Source organism: Lutra lutra, chromosome 2, assembly GCF_902655055.1.
Source record: "Lutra lutra chromosome 2, mLutLut1.2, whole genome shotgun sequence".
In the NCBI taxonomy this organism is placed as follows: Eukaryota; Metazoa; Chordata; class Mammalia; order Carnivora; family Mustelidae; genus Lutra; species Lutra lutra.
The window spans coordinates 80,129,305-80,143,331 of record NC_062279.1 but is presented as its reverse complement, the minus strand read 5'-3'; the positions used below and the strand labels follow the sequence as shown (position 1 = coordinate 80,143,331).

The 14,027-nt window shown below is 38.5% G+C and overlaps 1 protein-coding gene across 2 annotated transcripts in view; it reads right to left on the bottom strand.

Annotated features, from left to right (window-relative positions):
* Positions 1–13,269, bottom strand: part of C2H4orf45 (chromosome 2 C4orf45 homolog) — a 98,701-nt gene extending 85,432 nt beyond the window's left edge. For both annotated transcript variants that reach the window (XM_047717803.1, XM_047717802.1), the window contains exon 1: positions 13,089–13,269. In XM_047717803.1, the coding sequence (XP_047573759.1) occupies positions 13,089–13,152 (64 nt within the window). In that variant the 5' untranslated portion in view covers positions 13,153–13,269. The remainder of the gene's footprint in view (positions 1–13,088) is intronic.
* Between the last annotated feature and the right edge of the window lie 758 nt (positions 13,270–14,027).

Here is a 14,027-nt window from a genome sequence, read left to right as displayed (position 1 = left end):
CTTGTGTTCTCCTCTCTGATAAATCAATCAATTTTATAATAAATTAATATTATTTTAAATATTTATTATTACAAATCGTTATAAATTATAATGATTAAATTTATTAAATATTTATTATTTATCAGAAAAAGAGAGGCAGCGCGCACAAGCAGCAGGCAGAGGGAGCGGGAGAAGCAGACTCCCCTCTGAGCAGGAGCCCGATGCGAGACTCAGTTGCAGGACCCTAGGATCATGACCTGAGCTGAAGGCAGACGCTTAACCGACTGAGTCACCCAGGTGTTCCTAAAAAAGTAAAATCTTTTAAAAATCGTTTATCTACTCTGTTGTGACTAGCTGAGACGTAAAAAGGTGTGTGGCAGGAAACTGAAGTACCCCTGACTTTAGATGCTCATCTTTGGGCCAGGGAGGGTGGGTTGGCATTTCCTTTCCATTCGTCTGTGGGGTGACACTATCCCACTTTCTGTGAACTTTCTGCTTTAATAGATGGTTCTGACTTTTTGTACAATACATCATTTTCCTTTGGGCACCATCTCAGCTTCAAATATATGTTTTCAACTTCAAAACACTTGAAGCTGAAGCACTCTGTCATTATTTTAGGTGATTCATAGTGGTGAAGTAAACGTTTAGTACAGTTTTTGTTTGTTACATCATCGCACAAAAATGGATGGACAAATGCCCATCAAAATTTGAAGATAATGTTTGAGATGGTCTGATTTGAAATAAAGGCTGATGTCACAAATAAATACCACAGTTTTCCAAAGTCACATTAAGATTGGGACTGCCGACTGGAGAAAGCCACATCAGGCTGCTGATCGTGGATGACCATGATCCTCAAACCCCAAATCACCACAGCTTTCGATTTCCCACAGTGACTGTGAGTGAGTGGCTTCTCCACACTGCTGTTTATGCCTCACGGTGTTCTGGGCGAGTAGCAGCGGGAAATGATTGATCAGACCATGATTAATGAGATTCTTGACCAAAATATAGACTAATGTAAATAGCTTCCTACTTTATAGTCCACCCAGAACCATCTATACCACAGACAGCGTTTCCATCGGACCTCTCCTCCCCCAAAAGCAGAGGGAGAATGATCACAGGGCTGGGGATTTATTGCAAGTTCATTTCAATCTTTATCTTCTGGGTAATTATATGCCAAGATCAATGATGAGCAATCATTTATTTTTTGGGCCCATGTCAAGGAAATCTAAGATGCTTGGTTTGAGGGGGGGAAAAATGATCCCTGAGACCAGAACGGATAGGGTTTTTTTGGTTGTGTTGCGTTTTTGTTGTTGTTTTGTTTAATCCCTGCAGATGAGAGGGATCTGCAGGGCATTTCCATGTCCAGGGCCGTGTGTGAGCCGGTGTGTACACATGCACGCGTGCACAGCCTCTGAGGGGCAGTGGTGGAGGGGGGGATGTGGGTTAATGCTGGATCCTGTGTCCCAAGTACTGACACAATCCTCAGGAAAGGAAATGAGTGATTTCCCACATCAGTTCCTAGGACTGTAGAATCATATGTTTGGCTTTTTGTTTTGGGGTTTTTTAAAAAATATTTATTTAACCCACATGACTAGCCTATGCACTTTGTTCTGTTTCCATTTTGTGAAAAAGAGGGTGGTGAGAGCTGTTTAGCTTGTAGACTGAAGTTTGAAAGAGTCTGGAAATCCCTAAAATAAAGATATGTGGGAGGTATTATTTCCTTGCTGTGAACAAAGAATTTATGTAACCCAATGGCTATCAGCATTTATTTGCCAATTTTCCCTTAACTTCAGAACTCTTTGTTTGCATGAGTTTTGAATACTTAGATTCTTGATTATCTGTCATCAGTGCCATAATTCATTGGGCTGGAAAACATATATTTTGGTTTTTTATCATCATTTACAGAATGATATAAGGCACACTGATTTAAATTATACAAATGTTCCATTCTTTTAGTCTTTTAATTGTAGGCTTTTAAACTACTTCTAAAAATCAGTCATTGTGAGCTGAGACTTCTGATCTTTTTCTGACGAAAGACAAGTTCGAGCTTATAGAGTAATAGGATTGGAGCATATGTGAGCTTCCAGGAGCAGAACGTAGAACAGTTCGAGCCCCCGAGAGTCTCTGCCTTCCCCAGTCGTGTGGACCACCTGGATCACGAAACCTTGGTATGTTTGTGTCATGTGCAAGGCCCCAGGAAAACTCCAGATTTGGGGTATTCTGCATTCTTAACAGTTTCTGTGAGTGCTCCTTAAGCTTATGGCATTTTGAGAATCAGTGCCCCGCATTTGGGATTGTGGTTAGCTTGGAGTCCCCTTTAGGGAGATCTTAGTATTGCTGGCAGCAGAATGGGACCAAGAACACAGAAACTGGGGCTGACTCACACTTCATGGCACCCTGCGTCTCTTTTTCCCTTAGTAGCTGCCTCCCTCTCCTAATTATGTGTTTGTGAGTTTTGATCATTGTTTCTTGCACTTGGGAGGCACTGCATTATTCTGACCCCTTGGGGTTCCTAGCTGTGCCCTCACACCCCCAACCTCCATTCCCAAGGCAATTCACTTACCTGTCAAGAATGAGGCTTAGAAAGAAACTGGGTCTCCCCTTTCCTCTACCAGATTTCCTGAGGCTGTTCCAGCTCCCATCAGAGAAACTCTGCCCTGCTCAGACTCTGCTTGGCAAAGAAGTACTGGTCCTCCCTGTGAGGTCTGTCTAGTTCAACACCTAATACAGAACAAAAGCCATCAGTCTGCTCATTTCTTCCCCTCAAATGATCCCTTGTGATCCATTTTGATGAAGAGACAACAGGAAAACCCATTCTGGTAGAAGTTGTCTTTGAAGCTACCTTATGTTGGAGGAGTCACTTGCTCAACATTTTATACTCTCAGTTGTGTCTAGTTGAGATGTGAGAAAGTTAAGTGCCAGGAAATTGAGTATCCATCCCTGACCGTGGACCCTGTCCAGTAATTCTGTAATTCTGTGTACACAATCCTGCAATTGTGTAGTTTTCCAGAGTGATTTCCTTTATTTTAGAAAGTGCTGCTCCAAGTCAACGATTCGACCAAATAAATGATTTAAGGTCTCTTTCAGTACTGTTTTTAAAAGGCGTGGATGATCTTCTATCTGCCTCAGACTTTCCCCTAGAGTGTATTTTTCTAAAAGATGATGTTTGTGGTCCAAGGAGCCTTTTAATTGGTGCTTTGAAAGGTTCTACCTTTTCTGAGATAATTGCTGGCAACTGGGGTTAGCAAGACAGTGAGGCACTTTATCCTTTATCGCTTGCTGTGAATGAAATGGACTAGGATCGTACACAGCAGGTGCCCAGGGAAAGTGCTTCCCGCTGGATGTCATCATGCGCTACCCCCTCTCCTGCAGGAGAGGGAGGAAGGAAAGAGAAATGGACTCCAGCTGAACAAGCAAAGGTAGGTGCCGGTGGAAAAGACGTCCTGCCCAGAGCACCCTAAGCAGATCTTTCTACTCTCCCTGACTATAGAATGACATATAGTTTTCACCAACTAAGATTACATAAATTAATGGGGCTTGCATGACATATTCCAAAATCTGCCATTCCACTATAACATCTTTTTAATGGAACTTGTATTTTTAGTATGATTTAGATTAGATTTATAGGAAAATCCATCTATGGCCATACCACCCTGAACGCACACAATCTTGTCTGCTCTCAGAAGCTAAGAAGGGTCGGGCCTGGTTAGTACTTGGATGGGAGATTTATAGGAAAATCCAAGGGCCAATAGTTAGCAGGTTAAAAAATGTGTTTTGTCGACAACAGTGACACATGTATGAAGCTTACCACATTCTAGGCACTAAGTCTTTGATGTGTGCTAACTCACTTTAAACTCTCAGCAACCCTGTGAAGTAGATATTATTATTGCCCTTTTACAGAGGGTATAACTGAGGCACAGAGTGGTAAATACGTTGTTCAGGGTACAACAGTTAGCAACTGGGGGAAGCTAGAAACGTTTAGATCCCTACTACTCAAAAGTGGGGTCCCTGAACCAGCAGCATGGGCCTCACCTGAGAGCTGGATAGAAATGCCCAACCCAGAACTTTGGAGTCAGAATCTGCACTTTGACAAGACTCTGGGTGATTCCTGTGTACATTAAAGTTGAAAAGCCACTGGCTTATATAATCTTGAATTATTTCTCTTCATACCCATTACAAACCTGCTAATGGCTTCAAACTTTGGGTGATAAAGTGTACTTGGCTTGCTTGTTGTGGGAAAAAAAGGGGGGGATTGATTTTTGTGTCCTCTCCTCAATACGTCTATCCTCTAGCTAGTCCCCTTCTCAAGAAAAAGAAATAGCTTCTTTTTATTTTTTAATAGCGTCTTTTAAAAAGTTCAAAAAGTTATTTGTATTCTATGCACTTTCATTTCATGAACTCGTAGCAAACCTTATGAAAGAGGTACTATTATTCCCAAACTGCAGATGAGAAAACAGAAGTTAGAAAGGCTGAGGGCGCCTGGGTGCCTCAGTCGGTTGAGCGCCCACTCTTGGTTTTGGCTCAGGCCCTGATCTCAGGGTCCTGGGATCAAGCCCCACGCTTGTCCACGCTCAGTGCAGAATCTGCTTGTCCTTCTCCCTCGGACTCTGTTCCTGCCCCCACTTGCATGCTCTCTCTCACTGCTGTCTCTCAAATAAACAGATAAAATCTTTCAAAAAAAGAAAGAACAGTTAAGTTTGAGAAAAGCCAAGACTGATGCGAAAGTTTCCTACAGTCTTTGCTTCTTGATGCGGGATGATCATGTTTCTCTCTTTCCTAGGAGGTAGCCTAGCGCCCAGCTCAGAGTAAACACTCAGCTAAGCTTTGAGAGAAAAACCCATTTTTTTCGAACGCTGTTCCATCAAAACGAAAAAAATTTTTTTGCTCCATCCTGAGCATTTGTCCCTGATTTAAAGAAGTGACATTAATGTAACCTACACAAAGGATCAACTTAGAAAATTAAATGAAGGTCCAGAAAGACAAATAGATGCTTCTCCTTCCCATCTTAGCTCATTTAATAAAAGTGTTTGTTGTTCTAAAAACAAACAAAAACAAACAAAAAACAAAAACAAATAAAAAAAACAGAGTATAGGACAAAACTTGTCCCGCTTTTCAAAGTGATAGCAGCAACTGATGGTTTTGTTTTTTCTTACAAATCACATTGGTGATGATGCAGATGACCAACGAGTTTAAGGAAGATTGATTTGAAACTGCTGTCCCTTGTGGATAAATTTTGATTCAGGCAAATCACATGCTATGTCTACAGAATAAAATGCAGATTAGTCAACCAAATGTGTTAGCGCCATTAAAATGCATAAGCTTTTGTCATGAATTACTTTTCAAAAATGTAAAATATTTGCATCGTGAATGATAGTGATGAGACATCAGCTGAATTTGCAGTAGGACAGTTTTATTCTTTCTTCAAATAGGAAACCACTGGCAGTTCAGTGTGAAGTCATTTTCTATTTTTAAAGTAATTGAATTTGAGACATAACTATTAGTGTGACAGTTTCACAGGGCAAAAAATGAGATGAATAAATGGGTCTGAAACCCAAGCTAATGGAGCAGTGCTTTTCAAAATTACATACACATTTATGTACTTCTCCTACCACTTACAGTTTCATTCATCATATTGGGTTTTGGCCATTTCCTTGAGAGTATTTCCAATTCTAATGTATTTCTAGCAGAAATCCCTTGCTGTGATCACTCCTTTGTATGGTAGGATTTTATAATATTCCTGGTTTACACTAGCAGATTTTCTAGTAGGTAAATGATGGCCAACTAAATACATTAATTTTTTATTCAGTCAGTAATCTGTATAGTGCACATAAATACGTCATGTAAATGGTGGCAAGTACAGGCTTCCACCTTCTGATCAAGGCTGTGTGACCTTCAGCAAGCCACTTGGCTCTCTGATCCCCAGTATTTCCATCTGAAAAATGAGAGGTTAAATGAGATCATCTTTTATGCTGCCTTTTTAATTTAGCATCCCATATTAATTATTCCATCTCCTTAATTTGGAGCAAGTGGGAATTATGAAAAAGTCTGAATGAAAGAATGTATTTCTTTTTTCTTTTTTAAAATTTAATTCCAGTATAGTTAACACACGGCGTTATTTTAGTTTCAGGGGTACAAAATAGTTACTTAATAACCCCATACATTACTCAGTGCTCATTGTGATATGTGGACTCTTAATCCCCTTCACCTATCTCACCCATCCCCCCACGAACCTCCCCTCTGGTAACCATCAGTTTGTTCTCTATAGTTAAGAGTCTGTTTTTTGGTTTGTCTTTTTTGCTCTTTTTTTTTTTTAATTCCACATATGAGTGAAATCATATGGTATTTGTCTTTCTCTAACTGATTTATTTTGATTAGCATTAATACTCTCTAGATCCATCCATGGTACTGCAAATGGCAAGCTTTTTCTTTCTTATGAGATATATATGTCATAAGAAACATATATATATCTTTATATATATATCACCGTCTTTTAAAAAAGATTTTATCTATTTATCTGACAGAGAAAGAGAACACAAGTGGGGGAATGGTAGACAGAGGGAAAGGGAGAAGTAGGCTCCCCACTGAGCAAGGAACCCAATGCGGGGCTTGATCTCAGGACCCCCAGATCATCACCTGAGCTGAAAGCAGACGCTTAACTGACTGAGCCACCCAGATGACCCAATACTACATCTTCTTTATCCACCCATTTATTGATGGACACCGCTTGGGCTGCTTCCATAATTGGACTATAGTAAATAATGCTGCAATAAACATAGGGCTGCATATATCATTTTGAATTAGTGTTTTTGTGTTCTTTGGGCAAATTGTAGTGTGATTATGGAATTATAGGGTAGTCCATTTATAATTTTTTGAGGAGTTCCCATACTGTTTTCCACAGTGGCTGCACCTGTGGAAATCCTCATGCGTTGTTGGTGCATCTCCCACCAGTTTTGTATTGTAGTTTTGATCGGCATTTCCCCCATCATTAGTGATGCTAAGCATCTTTTCATGTGTCTGTTGGCCATCTATCTGGATGTCTTCTTTGGAGAAATGTCTGTTCATGTCTTCTGCCCACTTTTAATTGGATTATTATTTCATTTATTTTGGTGTTGAGTTGTATACATTCTTTATATATTTTGGATACTCTTCTTTTGGCTATGTCATTTGCAAAATATCTTCTCCTGTTCTGTAGGTTGTCTTTTAGTATTGTTGTTTCCTTTGCTGTGCAGAAGTTTTTTATTTTGATGTAGTTCCACAGTTGTTGTTGTTGTTGTTGTTTTGCTTTTGTTTCTCTTGCCTTGGAAGCACAACTAGAAAAATGTTGTTATAACTGATGTCAGAGAAATTACTGCCTGTGCTGTCTTCTAGGATTTTTATGATTTCAGGTCTTTAATACATTTTGTGTGTGGTGAAAAAAGGAGTCCAGTTTCATTGTTTTGCATGTGGCTGTCTGTTTGTCCCAACACCATTTGTTGAAGAGTCCTGTCCTTTTCCCACTGCACGTTCTTGCCTCTTTTGTCAAAGATGATTTGACCATATAATCATGGGTTGATTTCTGGGCTCTCTATTCTGTTCCATTGAACTGTGTGTCTATTTTTATGTCAGTACCATACTGTTTTGATTACTAAGGCTTTGTAGGACATGTTGAAATCTAGGATTGTGATACCTCTAGTTTAGTCCTTCATTTTCAAGATTGCCTTGGCTATTCAGGGTTTTTTGTGGTTACATACACATTTTAGGATTATCTATTCTAGTTCTGTGAAAAATGCTGGTGATATTTTGAAAGAGATTGTATTAAATCTATAGCTTGCTTTGTGTAGGGACATTTGAACAATATTTGTTCTTCCCATCCACAAGCATGGATTATATTTCCATTCATTTGTGTCACCTTCAATTAGAAAGAATGTATTTTAAAATAAATGTTATTTTTAAACTTTAAAGCAGAGGACTTAGAACTGGGTAAGCCATTCTTGTTTTTTGTTTTTGTTTTATAAATAGATGTTTTAAAAATACACAATCATGCTCTAAAATATTTTTTAAATCTCTTCCTAATTTTGTTTATGATATTAGCTTTCATAATAAGATCTCTGTAATGCAAAAATAACATCTATAAAATCTCCTCACTGTGTAATACAACTTAACAAATTGCTAGCAAATCCTTTGTGGTAGAATGAACCAGCAAATAAAATGTTTTAAAAATATAGATGATTAATTTGCCCTATCAGATTAAACCCACAGTTATCAAAAACATACGGATTACAGAAGCGGAACAGTGTTTGACTTTGGGAGGACTGGGAAAGAGCATTAAGGAAATTTTTAGGGTGATGAAAATGTGCTCTATCTTGATCTAAAAAGTAAACACATAGACACAATGCTGTTTATAAAATGTCATCAGGCTGAATACCAGATTAATGTACTTTATAGAGTATGTGTTGTTAAAAAACAAGATTCAACTGAGTAAATTTTAAAGATCTTATTGGCTTTACCTAACAATTCATGAACTGGGCAGCCTCCGGTCTGGCGGATAGAGAGAGATGCTCCAAGGAGCTGTACAAAACGAAAGACTTTATGGGCCGAAGGAAGTGAGAACAAGGAACTTATACTGGGAAACATTGGTCTTTGCAGGTTTACTTTTCCTTTAGGGGACGGCAGGCAGCTGTTAGGCTGGTTATCTAACTGCCACTGATCAGGCGGCTCCTGGCGGACTGCTTCAAGATCCATTTCTGAGAGAGCCTGTCCTGTTTGCACCAAGTCTCAGTTAGGTGAAGTGAAGCTTTGCATGAGTGACTCCATTTTGGGCATCATCTGTTTTTAACAGTTACATATCAACTTTTTATTTTTTTTTTTAAGTTTTAAAAAAGTTGGAGGAATACCTGGGTGGCTCGGTCAGTTAAATGTCTGCCTTTGGCTCAGATCATGATTCCAGGGTCCTGGGATCGAGCCCCACATTAGGCTCCCTGCTCAGCAACAAGCCTGCTTCTCCCTCTGCTTGCTGCTCCAAGCCCTGCCTGTGATCTCTTTCTGTGTCAAATAGAGAAAACCTTTAAAAATAAAGTTTTAAAAGTGGGACTCTAGTTTTGTGGAGTGCATTGTGATTTAATTTTCCTCCTTTTCTACTTTATTTTTCAAGGCCTTTGGAGTTAGATTTGCATCTCCTTTCAATACCACACTATGCTGTGGTGGATATTTAGATTAAACAATTAGGATAACAGGATAACCTATAATGTTCTAATCAGATCTACAGATTATAAATTTCTAGAAGAAAAAGAACATCTTATTCATGTTCATTTCTGTATCCTCCAAAGCTCCTGGGCAGGTTTTTTTTTACTTATTTTTTTAAAGTTTATTTATTTTTTTAGTAATCTCTGTACCTAACATGGTGTTCAAACTCACAACCCCAAGATCAAGAGTCCCATGCTCGCTCTTTCTTTCTTTCTTTTAAGATTTATTTATTTATTTGAGAAAGAGAGAGAGAAAGCAGGGGGAGGGGCAGAGGGGAATCTTAAGCAGACTCTGGCTGAGCATGACACCTGATATGGGGCTCAAGATTTGAGACCCCGAGATCATGACCTGAGCTGAAACCGAGAGTTCGATGCTCAACTGAGTTGAGAGTCCTCTCAACTGACTGAGGCATCCAGGTACCCTTCCCCATGCTCTTTCTGACTGAACCAGCCAGTCACCTTCTCCTGGCCAACTTTTTAGTATTCAGTAGAGATTCAGTTATATTTGTTAACATTGAATTTCAAAGCAGTATGAAAAAAATTTAGTCTCAAAAATATATTTCAAAAGAAAAATATAAAAATTTGAAGACAAAAAAATTGATAAGTTGTCAAATTAGGTAAGTAGTCAAAATACGCCAAATAATACACCCTGAATTATCATACAGAATAATGCAGTCTTTGGGGGCGTCAGTAAAGCCTCCGACTCTTGGTTTTGGCTCTGAGCATGAGCCCATCAGTCATGGGATTGAGCCCTGCATAGCCTCCGTGCTCAGCTGGGAGTCTGTTTGAGGGTCTCTCCCTCTGCACCTCCCCCCATTCACGTGCACTCGCTCTCTCTAATATAAATAAATAAATATTTTAAAAAGTAGGATAATGGACTCTTTATCTTTAACCTACTAATTTCATTCTTTGTAAATATACCATAAGAAAATAACAGAGAAAAATAATTTATGCAAAAGTATTCATGTGGCTTTTATTATATTATTATTTATTATATTATAATTATATAATTATAATTATAATGGTGAAAATTTAGAAATTAAATATAAAATACAGAAGAATGTGAAATTAATTATTCTATATCAGTATGCTGAAATCTATCAAAGGTGACAACGTGGAATTATGTAAATACATGAAACTAAGTATACACTGATATAAATTAGAAGAAATTTTAAGTTATCAATGAAGAACCACAATGCAAGTGACAGAAAACCTAACGCAAAGTGGCTTAAGGAAAAGAGGAAATCTTTTGGCTGATGGAAATGAAAAGTTTAAGAAATACAAAATCACTGCCAAACGGATCACTTACCTAACTGAAAACACATAATTGTAAAACTTTCAAGAAAAGACATAGGAGAAAAATCTAAGGGATCTTGGATTTGGTGATGAATTTTTAGATACAACATCAAAAACTTAATCCATGAAAGAAAAAATTGATTAGTTTTGCTTTATTAAAACTAAAAATTTCCTCTGTATAAAAGGCGATGCTAAGGAAATGAAAAGACAAACCACAGGTTGGGCAAAAAAAATCTATGAACACTTATCTGATACAGGACTTGTATCTAAAATACAGACAGAGTTTTAAAACTCAACAATAAGGAAACAAAAAAGAATAATTATGAAATAGGCAAACATTATGAACAGACATCTCAACAAGGAAGATACACAGATGGCAAATAAGTATATGACATTAGTCATTAAGGAGTTGTGAATTTAAACAGCAGTGAGACGTATGAGATGTAACTATATACCTATTAGAATGGCTAAAAGTGAAAACAAACAAAACAAAACAACAGCCCCAAAGCAGACAAAAACAAATGCTGACAAGGATGCCAAAGCAACAGCCATGCTCACCCTTTGCTACTGGGAACGCAAAATGGTACAGCTGCTTTGGAAGGCTGTTTGGCAGTTTCTTACAAAGCTGAACATAGTCTTGTCTTATGATCCGGCAATCCTAGTTCTAGGTATTTACCAAATTAATCTGAAAATATATCCACACAAGGGCCAGCATCCAAATGTTTGTAGAGGCTTTTTTGCAGAGTTGCAAAAGCCACAGGCAACCAAGATGTCCTTCAATAGGTGAAGAGAAAAATGGTGGGACATCCATACGATGGAATATTTATTTCTAAAAAGAAACGAGCTATCCAGTGATGAAAAGACCTCAAGAAAGCTTAATACAGGGCGCCTGGGTGGCTCAGTGGGTTAAAGCCTCTGCCTTCAGCTCAGGTCATGGTCCCAGGGTCCTGGGATCGAGGCCCGCATCGGGCTCTCTGCTCAGCGGGGAGCTTGCTTCCTCCTCTCTCTCTCTGACTGCCTCTCTGCCTACTTGTGATCTCTCTCTCTGTCAAATAAATAAATAAAATCTTTAACAAAAAAAAAAAAAAAAGAAAGCTTAATACATATTGGCAGTGGAATAAGCTAACCTGAGAAGCCTAGATCCTGTATGATTCCGGCTCCATGACATTCAGGAAAAGGCAAAAGTATAGATAGTGAAAAGATCAGTGGTTGCTAGGATCTCAGGGAGAGAAAAGCAAGAAATGAATAAATGCAGTTTAAGAGATTTTTAGAGTGGTGAAACTAGTCTGATGGTGGAAACTAGTCTGATGGTGGATACATGGCTTTATGAATTTGTTGTTAGACTTCACAGCCTGGAGACACCTGGGTGGCTCAGTCGGTTAAGCATCTGCCTTTAGCTCAAGCCATGATCTCAGGATCCTGGGATGAGCTCCGTCTCTCTCTCTCTTTCAAATAAATAAAAATTTAAAAAATAGACTTTGCAGCACACAGAGCAAACCTTGATGTATACAAATTTAAAAAAAAAAATCATTTAGGAACTTGGGGGATTCCAGGAAGGAATTCATACTGTGACAAGAGTCTAACTGAAAGGGGCGGGAGGGAAAAATGCCGACCTTTGGAAATGAGTAGAGTCTGTTCGTCTAAAAGCAAAAGGAACTCTAAGAAGGCACCATCCTCTAGATTATAAAGTTTGTTCCCATGGAGTACAGGTTAATAACTCTAGTATTTATATACCTGTATACTGGAATCGAATAAGTTAGTGGATGGCAAATAGTTGGAGCCGGTTTCTCAAGATTGAAGTGGAAATTTATAGACAGGTAAGAAGGTAAGCTTATAAGATATGCTCATGATTTAAAGTTATAAAGGAAATAAGATGAAATTTAGTTTATTTCTTATAGACTTATCGCAATTAGTCATATTCTATCTAATTACATTATTATAATTGCCCCCCCACACCGCTCAAATCATTTAAAACAAGTTGAACAAAATGCAATAATTTTGTTGAACAATAATTGTACTAGGTTTAATGTACATTTTGCTCAAATTTTTATTAACCAAATATTTCAAGTTCATAAAAATACAAGAAGACTAAATTGGTAATAATTAAAATTTGATCAAAAGTATACTTTTTTTTTAGATTTTTATTTATTTGAGAGAAACAGAGCAGAATGAGAGGGAGAAACAGACTCCCTGCTCAGCAGGGAATTCCATGTGGGACTCGATCGAGGACCTGGGATCATGACCTGAGCTGAAGGCAGACGCTTAACCCACTGGGCCACCCAGGCGCCCCCAAAAGTATACTTTTAGTTAACATCAAAGTAAGTTCCACTTACACAAAACAAACTTTATGATATAAAAATGTTCGTTTGTGAAAGTTAGCTAGAGTGAAAACTGGGATGTCGCAGATCTGTTTACGGCAGCACAGTGTTGATGCCCAAACTGTGTGTAAGAGTAGCAGTATCATATAAAAGAAACATATGTGATGATTTTATTCTTCCACCCATTATGTGAGTATCACATGTGAGCATCATAGAGGTGAGGGATAAAGAAAGTATAGATTTCCTTGTGAAAGCATACGCGAAAACTCTTTACCTGTCACGATCATCCGTTTCCCTACTGTGGCAGATACTGGCTCTCGAAATGATACAGATGCCATGGTGAAGGACTTCTCTCTGCACCTAGACTTTCTTCCTCAGCTTCCTCAGCCCAGTTTGCCCCAGAAAGAGTCAAAGTCTCTGCAGTCTCTGGCCTCTCTGTCTGTGTCCTAAAACTAGGTGGTTGCTAAGGACTCTTTATGACGGGGAGATTGGGTGTTCCTTCTAATGAAGTTCTGTATTCCAGTCTCTAAGAACGAATGGATACAGCTGTAATGTTCCCAGGATCTAATAATATATATTTAAAAATCTGTCAGTAGCAAGTCAAAACAGACCTGTTCAAGTACTAGATCTAGAGCAGGCTTATGTCACAGACGACCTGGCAGGCTCAATTGAGGCTTCTTTCGACATTTCCCAAAGAATGTTCTGCAGAGGGGTGTTAATGTAAACAAACAAGCAAAAAACAAAAAGCAGAACCACAAATCACGATTAAGTGCATTCGAGAAACACTGGCTAGATAAAATACAATACAAAGTTACATTAATGAATGAAGGATTGTATCTCTATCCATATCTGTCTATCTTCCCAGTCCCAATTCCAATACTTAAAATATGTGCCTTGGTCGTATTTAGGGTTTCCATAACATGTGATGCTCTTTTATTCTTTTATTCTTCTCAGCCTTCTACACATGCAATTCACTCTTCCTATAATGTTCCTATGGAAATATTTCTTGTCATCTGAGGGCCAGAGTCCACATCTCCTCCTCCAGGAGGATGCCTGCAGACATAGCTGAGTATTTTGTTCTTCACCACCCTTAAACTTCTATGGCACATTGTTCATACCTATCTTTTAAACTCTTACCATTTGTTTTAATTGTCTATTTAATTGTCTGCCACCCTACTAGAATCTAACTCCCAAGAGTTCATGGGGAAAGCAT